Source organism: Oncorhynchus nerka, linkage group LG28 (genome assembly GCF_034236695.1).
Source record: "Oncorhynchus nerka isolate Pitt River linkage group LG28, Oner_Uvic_2.0, whole genome shotgun sequence".
NCBI lineage: Eukaryota > Metazoa > Chordata > Actinopteri > Salmoniformes > Salmonidae > Oncorhynchus > Oncorhynchus nerka.
The window spans coordinates 31,660,377-31,680,016 of NC_088423.1; the positions used below are offsets into that span (position 1 = coordinate 31,660,377).

The window sequence follows — 19,640 nt, forward strand, 5'->3', positions numbered from 1 at the left end:
CGGATGTGATACAGCGTGGAATCAAACCAGGGACTATAGTGACACCTCTGAGATGCAGTGCTTTAGACCACTGCGCCACTCGGGAGCTTGTCTTAAACAAATTGACACACCTCACATACATGATTATGGGCCTATTTATTTTTTTTTTTAAGACACCTGTTCCACTTCAGATAGAGTTGAAATGCATTCAATTGGGAGTTTGCATCCCAATATTAAACTTTATTTACATCAGAGAAGACTGAAATATAACAACTGTTTGACATAGAAACACAGGATTTTCATCAGTAAAAAAAAAAAAAAACTTCATTATGTAATTACAAAAAATATGAATAATGGCACTTTTGGTCATTGACTGCAGGAGAGGACTACGTGCCTTATGATGCCAGCGGGCACAGTTTCTAAAATCTCTGAACTGATCACTCCTTCCACAGCTTGCGGTCTTCCAAGAAAACAGGAAGTTGTGTGTGTTGCCTCTCCTTATGTAGCATAGCCTTATTACCAGTGTCACAAGTTCTGGCCTTGTGCTTGGATGGCTGCAGCACAGGTCCACTGGGGATGAAAAGCTAGTTCAGATGCTCAACAAAAGGATGTGTGTTTCAATGAAGAGCATACTATTCCCACAAATCAAGGCCTTCCTGTGAACAATGTTCTGATTCTTTGTGTGTTTGTGGAGTGCCCTAATAAGCATATGGGAATATTCTCCACCGATCTGATACGCTGGTTGCGTGATGCAGTACATGCGCCATGCTACCTCCAACCATACAAAACCACCCCCAGCACTCCAGGCTAGCTTTGGGTTGGAGAGGGAAGGACCAACATCTGTGAACAACAAATGGACAAGGCCAGGCGATGCTCTGACCTCTGCTTGTTTAGTCAGAGGGGTAAAAAAAAAAGTAAAATGTAAAAGACATTACTCAAAATACACAACTACGAAAGAAAAGGAAACACAGTTCTATGCTCTCGGCAGATGTTTGATGATTTACTGAAGACACTTATGGACATAACCACCACACATCTTATTGAGGAATTCATCACATAACTTTGTTCAACAAATTCAGTTAACACCAGATGAACACATTAAGCAAAAGAACTATATAAATTATACCACACACACATTATAGTGACATCAGTGGTAGTAAAGAGACATTCTTGTTGGCGTTCAAGAAACAGAACATTGATGGATTCCTCCACCGATCTAGATTTGTACGCTGTTTATGAAGAGTTAAAAGATTCCAAATAAACTGTAGTAGAAATAGTTTTAGCTTAACTGAGGCTTACACAGCCACACACACAGACTGTGTTTCAGCACCTCCAAAGAGGACTCTTGGCTGTGTGACTCAAAGCAATGACTCATTCATTGCACGATGCCATGAGGTGTGTTCACCACACTGTCATACGCTGACTACTAAAGTCTTTCCTACAAGTAAAAGAGACCAGGTGTCACTGCAGGAGTGTTATGGGAAGAACATGGACATTGTGTGTTTCATTTCATTTGGTGCCTTTAAAATCTCTTACTGGAGTCTAATTTTGTTCTTTTGAATATATATATATTTTTTATCTATATTCAATAAAGGTTCATAAATGTAAGATAAATTAGAGTTGTTATCTCACATTATGTCATGGGTTACATGCTGAGTTTAAGTTTCAATCCAGGAGCTGCCTTGTTGTGGAAGCCTCCAATCCAAACAAGTCCCTGAGAGTCGATGAACTCCCCGTCACCCTCCAACCTATTAAAAAACCCAATAGAGCCATCATTCACTAGCCATCGGCCTAAACTATTATTCACTAGCCATCGGCCTAAACTATTATTCACTAGCCATCGGCCTAAACTATTATTCACTATCATATCAAAATATGACAGGAAAAAGTTAACACGCTAAAGTAATGGGTTCACCTGTTCTTGCTGAAGCTGCCGCAGTATTTGGTCCCATCAGAGAAGCTGTATGTCCCTGTGCCATGATACATGTTGTCTTTGAAGTCCCCTTCATACAGGGCCCCAGAGGGATGCTCCAGAGTCCCTCTGCCATTCATCTGGAATAGAGGGAGCACTGGTCACTCACAGCAGACATCACAAAAACTATGACCCGCTAATCCAAATACCAATCCCTATCAATTCTGTCCTAACATAGGCCTACACTCGACCATGCACTCGCACACACATACCTTGTCATCATGCCACTCTCCAGTGTAGGTGACACCACTGGCTGAGGTGTGTTTGCCCATACCACGCCTCACCACGACTCCCTCTGTGGACCCGCAGCACTCTCCTTCTGGTGATGACCACAGTAATGCAGCTCGTTATAACAGTTAGAATCATTCATTTAATGTTACTGTGTCAATATGAGCACTTACCATATCTGTCACCATTTGGGAAAATGTAGGATACTTGCAAATTCCCTTCATCTGAAAATAAATATGTGAGTGGAGTTTAAGACTGCGACATATGGCTAATAGTTCGCCTTAAGCACAAACATACAATATTTACACACCAAAAAAAAGCAGATATCTTGAGATGTCCAAGTCTGGTCTCTGCCTACCTTCGCTTTCTGTGACCTTTCCTTTTTTCTTCTCTGCAGGAAAAACACTTTAATAATGACATTATGTTGTAGCTATGCTATTTCTGTATTATGCTGGCTATACAGTACGGTAACTGGCTAACGTTACTCACCTGACATTTTAGTAATGCTTCGTCAAATTGAATTTACTCAATATAGTTAGAGCTTTTAACTAACTTTAGCTGGCTGTCAAGCTAGTCAATACATTTCGGATTTGTTGCTAGTTCAAACATGACTATGGCTATATCTTATTCAATTTTTTCGTGCTGGTCTAGCTGATGTTGTTACGATGCATTTCCTAAACGTTATATTACCATGGTAACTCTACACAGCCTTTACCCGGAAAATAAACTTTGACCTCTGATTGATTAACCAATGAGAAAGACGGTGTAGTTGTAAATTGTCTTGGTCTCTGGATAAATAACCTGCTATCCGTTTCTCTTATGCATTATTTTTCTCGATAGTAAATTGTTTTTTGAATAGCAAAATAATTGACTAATTGTCCTCTTGCCCATACAGAAAGAAACAATGTGCCTCCCGACCTACTGATATCTATTTTATGGCTAATGGCTAGCAATCCTCCGTCCTAGCTGGCTGTGACAATGCACTGTTGAGTGGTCATTCTGGTCAATTATCTAGTTTGCCGACAACCCAAGAAGTGTTATGAACTAAACACGCTGTAAACGTGTGTCTCGTCAGCCATAAAGTAACATTTTAGCTAGCCGGTTCCTACTACTTTCAAGGCACCGACACCGTGCCTTACAAAAATGATGTCCACCTGCTCTACTGTATGTGTCATCTGAACTGAAAACTGAAATCCAGATTAGGAAGTGAAATGAGCAACTGCAAAAGAACCTAGTGCTACAGTAATGCAAGTGGTATGTCTGACGCATAATCCACATAACATATTTGGCTGGCAATGCGTTGTGCAATTGAATAGTCAGTCAGGTTTTATACTGCACTCCTCTTAAAATAATTAGTTAGATATTAGCTCTTATCCTTTAAACTGTGGAATAAACCTGAATAATAAACACATTTCTCTTTCTCTCACCACAGGCCCACCTCAGGCAGAGGAATGGGTGGCGGTGGTGCAGGCCCGTTTAGCAGAGTCGGAAGGGGCATTGGCAGAGATGATGGGCAAGCTGCCCATGCAGAAGATCTTCATTACCAATAAGAACCAGGAGCAGGTGAAGGAGCTGTTGAGAGAGCTGCAGACCTAGGACTATGACAACAAGCCTTATGAGTGAGCGTTCTCATAACATAGGAAGAGAGCCTGTATACTGGAGTGCCTTCAGAATACTGGGGTCTCTGTATAATATTGGAAGAATTGGAAAATGTGTTGGTATTCAGGGGTTGTTGTTTTCTTCTCTGCAGAGGTTTGTGTAGTTGCACTGTGATGTATCAGGTGTCACTCACCTTTTTGACTGGAACAGACTAATAACATCACATAATCTTAACACACCTGTTCTTTCTCAGTGAAGAAGCAGAGGAGTATGATGAAGAGGAAGAGTATGACTAGCTGGATTACCAGGAGGAAGTGCAGTTCTGGAACCTAATGAGCCTGTGGAGAGCCCTGTCTATGATCCTGACTCAGAGGACGAACGGTGGCCCACACCCAAGCCAGTCATAGGACTGTTTGCCATAGGAAAGTTCTGCAGGTATCAGCAGGAGTCTCTGGCCCTCACCGCCATCTACGGCAACCGCTTCACCGAGCGTATTGCCAACAGCATGTGGACCATCACTCTGGACCCAGACCTCCTGCACTATCACCGGCGGCCCCCGTTCACTTTCGGGACATCTGCTGGCTGCAGATTTGGAACCAAGTGCAAGTATAAGCACCAGATGCCCACCAAGGGGAACGCCTCGGGCCCCCAAGACCCAGTGCGAGCCAGCCTGAATTCAGCTTTACAGAGTATGAGCTGGAGCACCTTATATAGACAGGTGTGTGACTTTAGAACTCATGTCCAATCAATTGAATTTACCACAGGTGGACTCCAATCAAGTTGTAGAAACATCTCAAGGATGATCAATGTAAACAGGATGCACCTGAGCTCAATTTCGAGTAGCAAAGGGTCTGAATACTTATAAGTATAAGTATTATACCTTACTTACTTATAAGGTATTTCTGTTATTTTATGGTTTTATAAATTAACAAAAATGTCTAAAAACCTGTTTTCGCTTTGTCATTATGGGGTATTGTATGTAGATTGCTGAGAATTTGTATCAATTTTAGAATAAGGCTGTAACATAACAAAATGTGGAAAGAGTCAAGGGGTCTGAAAACTTTCCGAAGGCATTGTATGTCAACCGGAGGAAAAAATGGTGAAAAGGCATGAAGAGAAGACAGAGGGCCATCAGCAAGAGAACATCAAACTGTGTCGAGAATTCAGGAGAAAACAGGTAGAGTAGAGAGTGTACTTCATTCTGGGCTGTCACTACCAGGGTTTTCTCTGGATCAAAAAAGGGTCTTAGGGCCCCCCGAGTGGCGCAGCGGTCTAGGTCACTGCAGAGGCGTCACTACAGATCTGGGTTCGAACCCGGGCTGTGTCGCAGCAGGCCGCGAATGGGAGAGATATGAGGCGACGCACAATTGGCCCAGCGTCATCCGAGTTAGTGGAGGGTTCGGCTGGCCGGGATGTCCTTGTCTCATCGCACTCTAGCGACTCCTGTGGTGGGCCGGGCGCATGCACTCTGATATGGTCGCCAGTTGGACGATGTTTCCTCCGACACATTGGTGAGTTAAGCAAGCAGTGTGTCAAGAAGCAGTGCATTTTGGCAGGGTCGTGTTTTGGAGGATGCATGGCTCTCGACCTTCACCTCTCGAGTCCGTATGGGAGTTGCAGCGATGGGACAAGACAAACTACCAATTGGGGAGAAAAGGGGTAAAAAGTTTAGGTGGTGGGGGCGTAGCAGGGCCAATTTTCTGTAATTAATATAATTTCTCCATGTAGCTGAGAGACGTTTTTGTCGTTTTAAGCAAATTTCCTGCAATTCGACACATTTTCCCATGCAGCTGAGAGACTTAGTCAACCCGAAAAAACACTAAGGCTGACTACAGAACAAGAGAGAAATGTAAGCAGCTATTTAGCGCCATCTATTGGTGTTATGGGGGAATTGCGATTTATCAGTCCTGTCCAATACTACCGGTAGTCATGCCTGTAAACCTTACAGCTAAAATCATAAGTGGTCATGTCCCTGGTGATGATATTGGAATGTCTGTTTGCTCCACCTAATCCCCTGTTACTGTTCCTCTCTCTGCCAGTCATCCAGGCATTTCACCTCCATCGTGCAGCAGAGACTCAAGCTGGCTGACTGGAATGAGAAGGACCTGCTGATGTGAAATGATGGTATTAGATGTGTTGCATGCTGCAGTGTTCTATGTTTGATGTTAACTTGGTGTTAAGATCTGATGTCTTTGTGTTGGTCTTCTACAGGTGTGGTAAGACCACCCAGATCCGTTAGTTCACTTTGGATGCGTCTCTGAGTGGGCCTGCCGACCAGGTGGCTAGCATCATCTGCACCCAGCCCTGCTGTATCTTTGCCATCTCTGTGGCCGACAGGGTGGCACAGGAGCGGTATAGAACGCCTCGGTAACTCAGGGGCTACCAGATCCGTCTGGAGACCATCGGGGTCAGTGGAACTCAATGTTGTTCACACGCTCACATAACCTGGCATTCCAGTTAAAGCTGTTGTTGAACTTCAATTAAGCTTGTACTCTCTCTCTCTCTCCCTTTCTCTCTCTCTCTCTCTCTCTCTCTCCTCTCTCTCCTCTCTCTCTTTCTCCTCTCTCTCTTTCTCTACTCTCTCTCTCTCTCTCTCTCTCTCTCTCTCTCTCTCTCTCTCTCTCTCTCTCTCTCTCTCTCTCTCTCTCTCCTCTCTCTCTCTCTTTCTCCTCTCTCTCTCTCTCTTTCTCTCTCTCTCTTTCTCTCTCTCTCTCTCTCTCTCTCTCTCTTTCTCCTCTCTCTCTTTCTCTCTCTCTCTCTCTCTCTCACTCACTCTATGCCTCCCCCTTCCTTCCTTCCTCCCTCTACCAGGCTGCTGTAATGCACCACAGGAATGCTGCTGAGGAGGCTGGAGGGGACGCAGACCTCACAGGGATCTCTCGTATCATAGTGGATGAGGTGCCCGAGCGCCTCCTTTATGAGTATGCATAAGCGCCCCCTCGTAAGCCAACAGCATATAGACTCATTCACTATTGTGCCAGTTGTCTCATCTTGATTTCTCTCTCCATCCCTCTCCCTCAGTGACTTCCTCCTGCTGGTGGAGAAGGATCTGATGGTCCAGAGCCCAGAACTGAAGTTCATCCTGATGAGTGCCACCCTGAAAGCTGACTGCTTCTCCCTGTACTACAACAACTGCAACACCATCCACATACCAGGTACTGATGCACACTATCTACCCAACCACACACCATCCACATACCAGGTACCGATGCACACTATCTACCCAACCACACACCATCCACATACCAGGTACCGATGCACACTATCTACCCAACCACACACCATCCACATACCAGGTACCGATGCACACTATCTACCCAACCACACACCATCCACATACCAGGTACCGATGCACACTATCTACCCCACCACACACCATCCACATCCTTCAAGCATCTTGGTGTATGTAGGTGCTGGTGGGCCTGGCTGAGATTAAAACGCTCTATGAGCAGCTCCAGACCAACAGGATGTTCAACAACTGGAACAGAGCCAGGTAGGGAAATACAGGGAGCACTGTACTGGATGAATTTGCAGGATTGCTAGAATTATGAGTTGTGGAGTTTTGCAGAAACAGGATGTTCAACATGGGAGCCAGGTTTTAAATACAGGGTGTGTGTTCTGGATGAATTTGCAGGATTGCTAGAATTATGAGTTGTGGAGTTTTGCATAAATATGTGGTTGTGATAGTTGTGTGTTTGTGTGTGTGTGTGTGTGTGTGTAGTAAAGTGCGTGTGATTGTGTGTCAGGTGTGTGATGTACCAGCTCTACTCATCACTATCTTTTTCTTTTCTTTACATTTTTTGTATTTATTTATTTATTTTAGTTTTTTTTTTGTACTTCTACTCCCCAATTTCATGATATCCAATTAGTAGTTAGTCTTGTCCCATCGCTGCAACTCCCCTACGGACTCGGGAGAGGTGAAGGTCGAGAGTCATGCGTCCTCCGAAACACGACACTGCCAAGCCGCACTGCTTCTTGACACACTGCTCACTTAACCCAGAAACCAGCTGCACCAATGTGTCGGTGGAATGACCGTCCAGCTGGCGACCGAAGTCAGTTTGTAGGCGCCCGGCCCGCCGCAAGGAGTCACTAGAGCTTGAGGGGACAAGGAAATCCCTGTCAGTCAAACCCTCCTCTAACCCAGACGACGCTGGGCCAATTGTGCACTGCCTCATGGGCCTCCCGGTCACGGCCGGCTGTGACACAGCCTGGGATCGAACCCGGGTTTGTAGTGACGCTTAAACCCCTGCATCACTCGGGAGGTCCAATCGCCCCTGTTTAACGAGGAGCAGCAGGCTGTGTTCAGCTGGTCACCAAGATCATCATCACCACCAACTTCGCAGAGACCTCCTGCACTATCAATGACATGGTCGACTCGGGGAAGATAAAGGAGAAAAGGTACTGTAACCTCTGACCTCTAAACCCTCGGATGTCTCTGCAGACAGGGGCCGTGTTTCAATACTCTCAACTGGTTTCCATAACTGTCAAGTTCTGATGAGAGCACATTCGATAAGTGCAAACTATATTAATGTGTACAACACATATATTTTCTATACTAACCTGTTATAAGGAGTGAACCAATGAATTGATAGCAGTGCATATTTGGCTGCTTATAATACACACTGAGCTAGACGGCATGTGAGTGTTATTTCGCTGTCTTTCCCCTCAGTTACAACGCTTCGAAGAGCTTGGGGAGCCTGGAGGAGTCGTGAGTGACCCATGCCAATGCCCTGCAGAGGGGGGGGTGAGCAGGCCATTTGGCCTCGGGGGTCTACTTCTTCACCATCCACTGCTTCCAACACCAGCTGGCTGAACAGAGCTGCCAGAGATCCCCCTCGGAGCAGCTCTGCCTCAGGCAAGCAGACCATTACAGGACTCTCCCTACATCGGGAGTAAAATTTGCCTAATCTCGAAGGCCGAGATTCACTATGAAGGAATTTTATACACCATTGACACTGAAAATTTGACTGTTGCTCTCACCAAAGTCCGCTCCTTTTCTACTGAGGACTGCGCTACTGACCAATTCCAGTCTTCCAGTAAATAATTGTCAACTTAAACAACTTAGTCAAAATCCTTTGCCAGCAGCATTACCACCCTGCATCCCACTGCTGGCTGACTTCTGAAACTTAGCAGGCTTGGTCCTGGATGGGAGACCAGATGCTGCTGGAAGTGGTGATGGAGGGCCAGTAGGAGGCACTCTTTCCTGTGGTCTAAAAAAATATCCCAATGCCCCAGGGCAATGATTGGGAACATTGCTCTGTGTAGAGTTCTGTCTTTCGGATGGGATGTTAAACGGGTATCGTGACTCTTTGTGGTCACCCATGCCAGTTATTGTAAAAGTAGGGGTGTTAACCCCGATGGCCTGTCTAAATTCCCAATCTGGCCCTCATACCATCATGGCCACCTAATCATCCCCTGTTGTTGCTGTACATGAGAATATGTGTTCAGTCAACATACCTGGTTAAATAATAGTTAAATCATTTCTAATATCACCTAACTACAGCACTGTGCCAATGGTGCTCTTAAGTGACCAATTTGTGTTATTTACTCATGTACCAGGCACTGTCTCTCTATTTAACCACTGACATTCATTTGAACCTTCCCTGGATTTTCAATGTAGATACTCATGACATGTTGTCACCAATGCAAACATATTTTCACTTTGAAATTCCCAACACTGCCCCTTTTCTCCACCTCTCTCTCTATCCCCACTTTCCTTCTCTCTCTCAGGATTAAGACCCTGCGTGTGTTTGTGGAGCGGCTGTTGGAGTCTGTTCTCTCGGAGGATGCCCCTAGCCATGGGCAGTCTGGACGCGGCCCAGCAATGTCTGCAAGACCTGGGGGCTCTGACGGCCGACGAGAAGCTCACCCCTCTGAACTCCCACCTGGCCTGTCTGCCCATGGACGTTTGTTAGCAAACTCATGCTGTTTGGTGCCATCTCCCGCTGCCTGGACCCTGCCCTCACAGACGCTGCCAGCCTGAGTTTACTAATGGCAGTCTATCAGAGCCTTTGGGTTGAATTGGAATGAGTAGAAATGTGAAATCCCGTGAGGCTTTCCATTTTCACACAGACGGTCACAAGTTTCACTATCTTCTTTTTCTCCTCTCCTGCAGTGTTTTCTTCCTGTGGCCAGGTGTCTCCTTGGGATAAGAGGGAGGAGGCCAATGAGAATAAGCTGAGTTACGCCCTGGCTAACAGTGACCATCTGGCCCTGCTGCAGGGATACAAGGTACTGTACTTGACACACTGGGGCTAGGCACACTGGGCAGACCTGAACCTCTCTCTACTGTTTATCCCCTAGCCATGTCACGAATATTAACACACGCTAGCACTATAACACTAATGCCAGAAATACTGAAATGATACCTGAACCAGCTATGAAAAATTGCATTTGCCTTGAGACACCGATGTACATGTTCTGAGTGGCAATGCAAGATGTAGAACCAACTAAAACACCGGGTAGAATACAGATGATCTGCTGTGGACATGTGACTGTCTAATGTAATGTGTTGCTGTTGCACACGGCTGGTGTGGTGCAGCCAAGAACGTGAACCAGGCTTGGTTTCAGTACTGCTGAGAGAACTTCCTGCCTGGCAGGGCCTTACAGGTCAGATACTGTTCTGTGGCATCTTTCCTGACAGGTGGCATTATTACAGTGTTGTATTGTACGGTACTTGCAAGAGTCTGAGATGTGCTTTGTGGTTTGCAGGAGATAACCAGTCTGAAGAGGCAGTTTACGGAGCTGCTGTCTGACATTGTCTTTGTCAAGGAGGGACGGAGGGCCAGAGTCATGGAGAGAATGGCTGCCAAATGGACTGAGGGTGTCCTGGAGGCTAGGGGCTGCGAGGTAGAACACACACACACACTTATGTTTCAATCAGAATTATACAGTACCTAAGATATATCCATGATAGAAATGAGTGATAGGAAGTTGGGTTCTTTTTACTGACTTGGATCTTTTCAACTCGTTCAGTCAAACAAACAAATCTTTAGACTCATTTAGTTCATTGGATTCTGTAATGCCCATAGCGCCCAGGACACTACCAGCGAACAATGAATAATAAACCAAATAATTAGGATTCTTCAAGCCTCTCGTTCACCGTAGGGGCTTATAGGAGCTGTCATTTGTGACTGAGACTTGTAAAAGTGTGCTTCAAGCAATGTACATTTTTGATTGCTAGGCATACAAATAACATCATGTATACCTTTGAAACAAGGTCTAGTTGCTGCCGCAACCGGACTAGATTGTGAACAACTCAATGGCAGAATGCCATTGCTTGACTTCTGCACAACATCATTCGCAAACTGCAGCAGCCCCCAAGTTCACGTTTTTTGAGCAGAGGCAGGCTGTGTATGTTTTGGTTCTGCAAAGCTGTGTTCATTGATAACATTCAACAATAAATTCATTGCAATTTCGTTCTTGAACCATGCCATCAATTATCAAAACATGTATTGGTCTTCTCTATTCTGCCTGGAGCATGATCTATTTTCCTGCGCCCACATGTAAAATCAAATCCAATTTTATTTGTCATATGCTTCGTAAACAACAGTGAAATGCTTACTTACGGGTCCTTTTCCAATAATGCAGAGTTAAAGATAAAAAAAATATATAAATAGTAAAACGAGGAATAAGTACACAGTGACTAACAATAACGAGTAAAATATGAAATTACTTTATACAGGGAGCACCAGTACCGTGTTGATGTGCAGGGGTACGAGGTAGCTATGTACATATCAGTAGGGGTAAAGTGACTAGACAACTAAATAGATAATAGACTGAGCTGTAGCAGCAGCCTGTGTGGTGTCAGTACGCATATGTGTGCATGTTATGTGTGTGTGTGTGTTGCAGTGTGTATGTGCATAGAATAGAGTCCGTGTAAGAGAGTTAGTTCAAAAAAAGGGTCAATGCAGGTAGTCCGGTTAGACATTTGATTAGTAGTATTGTGGCTTGGGGGTAGAAGCTGTTCAGGGTCCTGTTAGTTCCAGACTTGGTGTACTGGTACCGCTTGCCGAGATAGACAGTCGGTGGTCTCCGGAGCCGCCTAGCCGGGAGCGCATATTAATCCTGCTGTAGGATTCATTGCAGCCAGCAGGTTAAATGAACAACTAAAATGAATGTGTCACTCAGAAAAAGGAATCGTGACTCAAGTCAGTAAAAAGTAGTTCAAAAAGAACGACTCGTTCCTGAGCTGCAAATGATTAATTTAAATGCTGCATTGTCACATAAAATCTGTTCATAAATCTTGCAAGTTAATCATTTCACTCTTTCTCTCCACAGGCCAACCTCAACTCTGACAACATCAGGTTGCTCTGTGCTGCCCTTTATCCCAATTTAGTTCAGGTGAGCCTTTACCCATCCAGTATGATCAACAGCTCAGTACTTGTATAATGTACACTGAACAAAAATTATAAATGCAACATGCAACAAATTCAAAGTTACAGTTCATAGGAAATTAGGCCCTAATCTATGCATTTCACATGACTGGGAATACAAATCAAATCAAATTTATTTATATAGCCCTTCGTACATCAGCTGATATCTCAAAGTGCTGTACAGAAACCCAGCCTAAAACCCCAAACAGCAAGCAATGCAGGTGTAGAAGCACGGTGGCTAGGAAAAACTCCCCAGAAAGGCCAAAACCTAGGAAGAAACCTAGAGAGGAACCAGGCTATGTGGGGTGGCCAGTCCTCTTCTGGCTGTGCCGGGTGGAGATTATAACAGAACATGGCCAAGATGTTCAAATGTTCATAAATGACCAGCATGGTCGAATAATAATAAGGCAGAACAGTTGAAACTGGAGCAGCAGCACAGTCAGGTGGAAGTTGAAACTGGAGCAGCAGCATGGCCAGGTGGACTGGGGACAGCAAGGAGTCATCATGTCAGGTAGTCCTGGGGCATGGTCCTAGGGCTCAGGTCAGTTGAAACTGGAACAGCAGCATGGCCAGGTGGACTGGGGACAGCAAGGAGTCATCATGTCAGGTAGTCCTGGGGCATGGTCCTAGGGCTCAGGTCCTCCGAGAGAGAGAAAGAAAGAGAGAAGGAGAGAATTAGAGAACGCACACTTAGATTCACACAGGACACCGAATAGGACAGGAGAAGTACTCCAGATATAACAAACTGACCCCAGCCCCCGACACATAAACTACTGCAGCATAAATACTGGAGGCTGAGACAGGAGGGGTCAGGAGACACTGTGGCCCCATCCGAGGACACCCCGGACAGGGCCAAACAGGAAGGATATAACCCCACCCACTTTGCCAAAGCACAGCCCCCACACCACTAGAGGGATATCTTCAACCACCAACTTACCATCCTGAGACAAGGCTGAGTATAGCCCACAAAGATCTCCGCCACGGCACAACCCAAGGAGGGGGGCGCCAACCCAGACAGGATGACCACAACAGTGAATCAACCCACTCAGGTGACGCACCCCCTCCAGGGACGGCATGAGAGAGCCCCAGTAAGCCAGTGACTCAGCCCCTGTAATAGGGTTAGAGGCAGAGAATCCCAGTGGAAAGAGGGGAACCGGCCAGGCAGAGACAGCAAGGGCGGTTCGTTGCTCCAGAGCCTTTCCGTTCACCTTCCCACTCCTGGGCCAGACTACCCTCAATCATATGACCCACTGAAGAGATGAGTCTTCAGTAAAGACTTAAAGGTTGAGACCGAGTTTGCGTCTCTGACATGGGTAGGCAGACCGTTCCATAAAAATGGAGCTCTATAGGAGAAAGCCCTGCCTCCAGCTGTTTGTTTAGAAATTCTAGGGACAATTAGGAGGACTGCGTCTTGTGACCGTAGCGTACGTGTAGGTATGTACGGCAGGACCAAATCAGAGAGATAGTTAGGAGCAAACCCATGTAATGCTTTGTAGGTTAGCAGTAAAACCTTGAAATCAGCCCTTGCTTTGACAGGAAGCCAGTGTAGAGAGGCTAGCACTGGAGTAATATGATCAAATTTTTTGGTTCTAGTCAGGATTCTAGCAGCCGTATTTAGCACTAACTGAAGTTTATTTAGTGCTTTATCCGGGTAGCCAGAAAATAGAGCATTGCAGTAGTCTAACCTAGAAGTGACAAAAGCATGGATGAATTTTTCTGCATCATTTTTGGACAGAAAGTTTCTGATTTTTGCAATGTTACGTAGATGGAAAAAAGCTGTCCTCGAAATGGTCTTGATATGTTCTTCAAAAGAGAGATCAGGGTCCAGAGTAACGCCGAGGTCCTTCAGTTTTATTTGAGACGACTGTACAACCATTAAGATTAATTGTCAGATTCAACAGAAGATCTCTTTGTTTCTTGGGACCTAGAACAAGCATCTCTGTTTTGTCCGAGTTTAATAGTAGAAAGTTTGCAGCCATCCACTTCCTTATGTCTGAAACACATGCTTCTAGCGAGGGCAATTTTGGGGCTTCACCATGTTTCATTGAAATGTACAGCTGTGTGTCATCCGCATAGCAGTGAAAGTTTACATTATGTTTTCGAATAACATCCCCAAGAGGTAAAATATATAGTGAAAACAATAGTGGTCCTAAAACGGAACCTTGAGGAACACCGAAATTTACAGTTGATTTGTCAGAGGACAAACCATTCACAGAGACAAACTGATATCTTTCCGACAGATAAGATCTAAACCAGGCCAGAACATGTCCGTGTAGACCAATTTGGGTTTCCAGTCTCTCCAAAAGAATGTGGTGATCGATGGTATCAAAAGCAGCACTAAGTTCTAGGAGCACGAGGACAGATGCAGAGCCTCGGTCCGATGCCATTAAAATGTAATTTACCACCTTCACAAGTGCCGTCTCAGTGCTATGATGGGGTCTAAAACCAGACTGAAGCATTTCGTATACATTGTTTGTCTTCAGGAAGGCAGTGAGTCTCTGTGCAACAGCCTTCTCTAAAAATTTTGAGAGGAATGGAAGATTCGATATAGGCCGATAGTTTTTTATATTTTCTGGGTCAAGGTTTGGCTTTTTCAAGAGAGGCTTTATTACTGCCACTTTTAGTGAGTTTGGTACACATCCAGTGGATAGAGAGCCGTTTATTATGTTCAACATAGGAGGGCCAAGCACAGGAAGCAGCTCTTTCAGTAGTTTAGTTGGAATAGGGTCCAGTATGCAGCTTGAAGGTTTAGAGGCCATGATTATTTTCATCATTGTGTCAAGAGATATAGTACTAAAACACTTGAGCGTCTCTCTTGATCCTAGGTCCTGGCAGAGTTGTGCAGACTCAGGACAACTGAGGTTTGGAGGAATACGCAGGTTTAAAGAGGAGTCCGTAATTTGCTTTCTAATAATCATAATCTTTTCCTCAAAGAAGTTGATGAATTTATCACTGCTAAAGTGAAAGTCATCCTCTCTTGGGGAATGCTGCTTTTTAGTTAGCTTTGCGACAGTATCAAAAAGGAATTTCGGATTGTTCTTATTTTCCTCAATTAAGTTAGAAAAATAGGATGATCGAGCAGCAGTAAGGGCTCTTCGGTACTGCACGGTACCGTCCTTCCAAGCTAGTCGGAAGACTTCCAGTTTGGTGTGGCGCCATTTCCGTTCCAATTTTCTGGAAGCTTGCTTCAGAGCTCGGGTATTGTCTGTGTACCCAGGAGCTAGTTTCTTATGAGATTTTTTTTTAGTTTTTAGGGGTGCAACTGCATCTAGGGTATTGTGCAAGGTTAAATTGAGATCCTCAGTTAGGTGGTTAACTGATTTTTGTCCTCTGGCGTCCTTGGGTAGGCAGAGGGAGTCTGGAAGGGCATCAAGGAATCTTTGTGTTGTCTGTGAATTTATAGCACGACTAATGATGTTCCTTGGTTGGGGTCTGAGCAGATTATTTGTTGCAATTGCAAACGTAATAAAATGGTGGTCCGATAGTCCAGGATTATGAGGAAAAACATTAAGATCCACAACATTTATTCCATGGGACAAAACTAGGTCCAGCGTATGACTGTGACAGTGAGTGGGTCCAGAGACATGTTGGACAAAACCCACTGAGTCGATGATGGCTCCGAAAGCCTTTTGGAGTGGGTCTGTGGACTTTTCCATGTGAATATTAAAGTCACCAAAGATTAGAATATTATCTGCTATGACTACAAGGTCCGATAGGAATTCAGGGAACTCAGTGAGAAACGCTGTACATGGCCCAGGAGGCCTGTAAACAGTAGCTATAAAAAGTGATTGAGTAGGCTGCATAGATTTCATGACTAGAAGCTCAAAAGACGAAAACGTCATTTTTTTTTTGTAAATTGAAATTTGCTATCGTAAATGTTAGCAACACCTCCGCCTTTGCGGGATGCACGGGGGATATGGCCACTAGTGTAGCCAGGAGGTGAGGCCTCATTTAAAACAGTAAATTCATCAGGCTTAAGCCATGTTTCAGTCAGGCCAATCACATCAAGATTATGATCAGTGATTAGTTCATTGACTATAATTGCCTTTGAAGTAAGGGATCTAACATTAAGTAGCCCTATTTTGAGATGTGAGGTATCATGATCTCTTTCAGTAATGACAGGAATGGAGGTGGTCTTTATCCTAGTGAGATTGCTAAGGCGAACACCGCCATGTTTAGTTTTGCCCAACCTAGGTCGAGGCACAGACACGGTCTCAATGGTGATAGCTGAGCTGACTACACTGACTGTGCTAGTGGCATAGCTTTAGCCAGCACCATCTTCAGATTAGCCTTAACGTCGGTAGCCCTGCCCCTGGGTAAACAGTGTATGATCGCTGGATGATTCGTTTTAAGTCTAATACTGCGGGTAATGGAGTCGCCAATGACTAGAGTTTTCAATTTGTCAGAGCTAATGGTGGGAAGCTTCGGCATCTCAGACCCCGTAACGGGAGGAGTAGAGACCAGAGAAGAATCGGCCTCTGACTCCGACCCGCTGCTTAATGGGGAAAACCGGTTGAAAGTTTCTGTCGGCTGAATGAGCGACACCGGTTGAGCGTTCCTACAGCATTTCCTTCCAGAAACCGTGAGAAAGTTGTCCGGCTGCGGGGACTGTGCCAGGGGATTTATACTACTATCTGTACTTACTGGTGGCACAGACGCTGTTTCATCCTTTCCTACACTGAAATTACCCTTGCCTAACGATTGCGTCTGAAGCTGGGCTTGCAGCACAGCTATCCTCGCCGTAAGGCGAGTACAGCGGCTGCAATTAGAAGGCATCATGTTAATGTTACTACTTAGCTTCGGCTGTTGGAGGTCCTGACGAATCGTGTCCAGATAAAGCGTCCGGAGTGAAAAAGTTGAGGAAAAAATAAATAAATATATGAACGGTAATTAAAAAGTGAAAACCGTAAAGTTGTCAGGTAGCAAAAATAGGTTGGCAACAAAACGCACAGCAACTCGAAAACAAGCCTGCAAGTTATGACCGGAATACAGATATGCATCTGTTGGTCACATATACCTTAAACAAAAAGTAGGGGCATGGATCAGAAAACCAGTCAGTATCTGGTGTGACCAACATTTGTCTCATGCAGCGCGACACATCAAATCAAAATCAAATCAAATGTATTTATATAGCCCTTCGTACATCAGCTGATATCTCAAAGTGCTGTACAGAAACCCAGCCTAAAACCCCAAACAGCAAACAATGCAGGTGTAAAAGCACGGTGGCTAGGAAAAACTCCCTAGAAAGGCCAAAACCTAGGAAGAAACCTAGAGAGGAACCAGGCTATGTGGGGTGGCCAGTCCTCTTCTGGCTGTGCCGGGTAGAGATTATAACAGAACATGACCAAGATGTTCAAATGTTCATAAATGACCAGCATGGTCGAATAATAATAAGGCAGAACAGTTGAACATCTCCTTTGCATAGTTGATCAGGCTGTTGATTCTGGCCTGTGGGATGTTGTCCCACTCCTTTTCAATGGCTTTGCGAAGTCGCTGGATATTGGCGAGAACTGGAACAAGCTTTCGTATACGTAGATCCAGAGCATCCCAAACATGCTCAATTGGTGACTTGTCTGAGTATGCAGGCCATAGAAGAACTGGGACATTTTCAGCTTCCAGGCATGGGCCATGGGGCACCCTGTTCACAACGTTGACATCAGCAAACCGCTTGTCCACACGACACCATACATGCTGTCGGCCATCTGCCCTGTACAGTTGAAACTGGGATTCATCTGTGAAGAACACACTTCCCCAGCGTGCCAGGGGCCATCGAAGTTGAGCATTTTCCCACTGAAGTTTGTTACGACGCCGAACTGTAGTCAGGTTAAGACCCTGGGTTCAGACAGTTTGTGCAGAAATTATTCGGTTGTGCAAACCCACAGTTTATTTCAGCTGTTCGTTCGGGTGGCTGGTCTCAGACGATCCCACAGGCGTGGTTACATGTGGTCTGCGGTTGTAAGGCCGGTTGGATGTACTGCCACATTTTTTAAATTACGTTGGAGGCGGCTTATGGTAGAGAAATGAACATTAAGCTTTAGCCAACAACAGCTCACGTGGGCATTCCTGCAGTCAGCATGCCAATTGCACACTCCCTCAACTTGAGACATCTGTGGCATTGTGTTGTGTGAGAAAAGTGCAAATTTTAGTGTGGCCTTTTAATGTCCCCAGCACAAGGTGCACCTGTGTACTGATCATGCTGTTTAATCAGCTTCTTAATATGCCACACCTGTCAGGTGGATGGATTATCTTGGCAAAATGGAAATGTTCACTAACAGGGATGTAAACAAATTTGTGCGCAACATTTGAGAGAAATAAGCTTTTTGTGCATATGGAACATTTCTGGGATCTTTCATTTCCGCTCATGAAACATGGGACCAACACTTTATACATGTTGCGTTTTATATTTTTGCTCAGTATATGTACCTTAGCTAAGCCATTGATTACTGTGCTAGGTGAGGTCTCCTCATGAGAAGTTCAAACAGACCAGTAAAGGCGCAGTGAAGATGAAGACGAGCTGCACTACATGACCAAGAATGATGGCTGTGTCCACGTACACCCCTCCTCCATCAACTACACGTTACAACTTTCGCACAGTGAGAATAAACTACAGAGACATAACCAATACTATTTTACAGTAACTAAAAAGTTAATCCAAAACAACCACACAAGCTATTTTTTTGTTTTGCTTTAGTTTATTGGTTAAGTGGTGGTTTCCGGGGCCACTATGACAGCCTCTACATGGTGTACCATGAGAAGGTGAAGACGAGCCATGTGTTCATCAGAGACTGCAGCATGGTGTCAGTGTACACCCTGGTTCTGTTCGGAGGGGGACAGGTTAACGTGGAGCTGCAGAAGGGAGAGTTCGTCATCTCCCCGGAAAGAGTACCTTGTCTACAGCTGCTACATAAAATCAGTACTACTGATCTTTGGTTAAGGAGCACTATGTACAGCAGGTGTTTTACTTCCACCCAATGCCTGTGTAGGAGACATGCGACAGTGGCTCATAGCCAAGGGACGGAAATCATTCCAAGAAATGTACTACCGTGTTTCCATATTCTTCAAAACTTTTTGCCAATGTCTTGAATCTCTTCAAGTTGTATTTCAGAGATAGATATAGTAGCCTATTATTCAGTCGTGCAGATGAAAAATGGACATTACGATTGTCTCTTGTGTGAACGTTTCAGAAAGAAATGAAAGGGGATCAGAATTAGTTGTTATTGGAAAGGTATGGAATCAACTGGGACATTCCATAAATAGTATTTTATGTCCCTAGACATTATATGTGTATACATTTTGATCAAACATTTTAGCAGTTAGATCACATACACCGATGCTTTAACTAAACTATGTTAAAATTTCCAATAGCAGTGTGTTTTCATTCAAATAAGATATTTATTTTTTCTGAGAATGGTGGCATGTCCAACACTATGTACGTCCAAATTCTAGGAAGATTTTAATGCACTTAACCCCAAGATTTTCCTATGTCT

General features: G+C 44.7%; 1 protein-coding gene and 1 pseudogene across 2 annotated transcripts; one reads left to right on the forward strand and one right to left on the reverse strand.

Annotated features, from left to right (window-relative positions):
• Positions 1–188: 188 nt before the first annotated feature.
• morn2 (MORN repeat containing 2) lies at positions 189–2,874 on the reverse strand. Of its 2 annotated transcripts, none has more exons than XM_029640409.2 (6): positions 2,669–2,874; positions 2,538–2,570; positions 2,353–2,403; positions 2,164–2,267; positions 1,895–2,031; positions 189–1,727 (listed from the first exon to the last, which is right to left on the reverse strand). In XM_029640409.2, exons 1-6 carry the CDS (start codon positions 2,673–2,675, stop codon positions 1,625–1,627), a joined length of 435 nt encoding a protein of 144 aa, XP_029496269.2. In that variant the 5' UTR covers positions 2,676–2,874; the 3' UTR covers positions 189–1,624. The 2 variants fall into 2 exon arrangements, with proteins under 2 accessions (XP_029496269.2, XP_029496267.2); XM_029640407.2 differs by having other exon boundaries at positions 2,164–2,270.
• A 600-nt stretch (positions 2,875–3,474) lies between these two features.
• Positions 3,475–19,160, forward strand: LOC115113859 (putative ATP-dependent RNA helicase DHX57; annotated as a pseudogene).
• Positions 19,161–19,640: the final 480 nt, after the last annotated feature.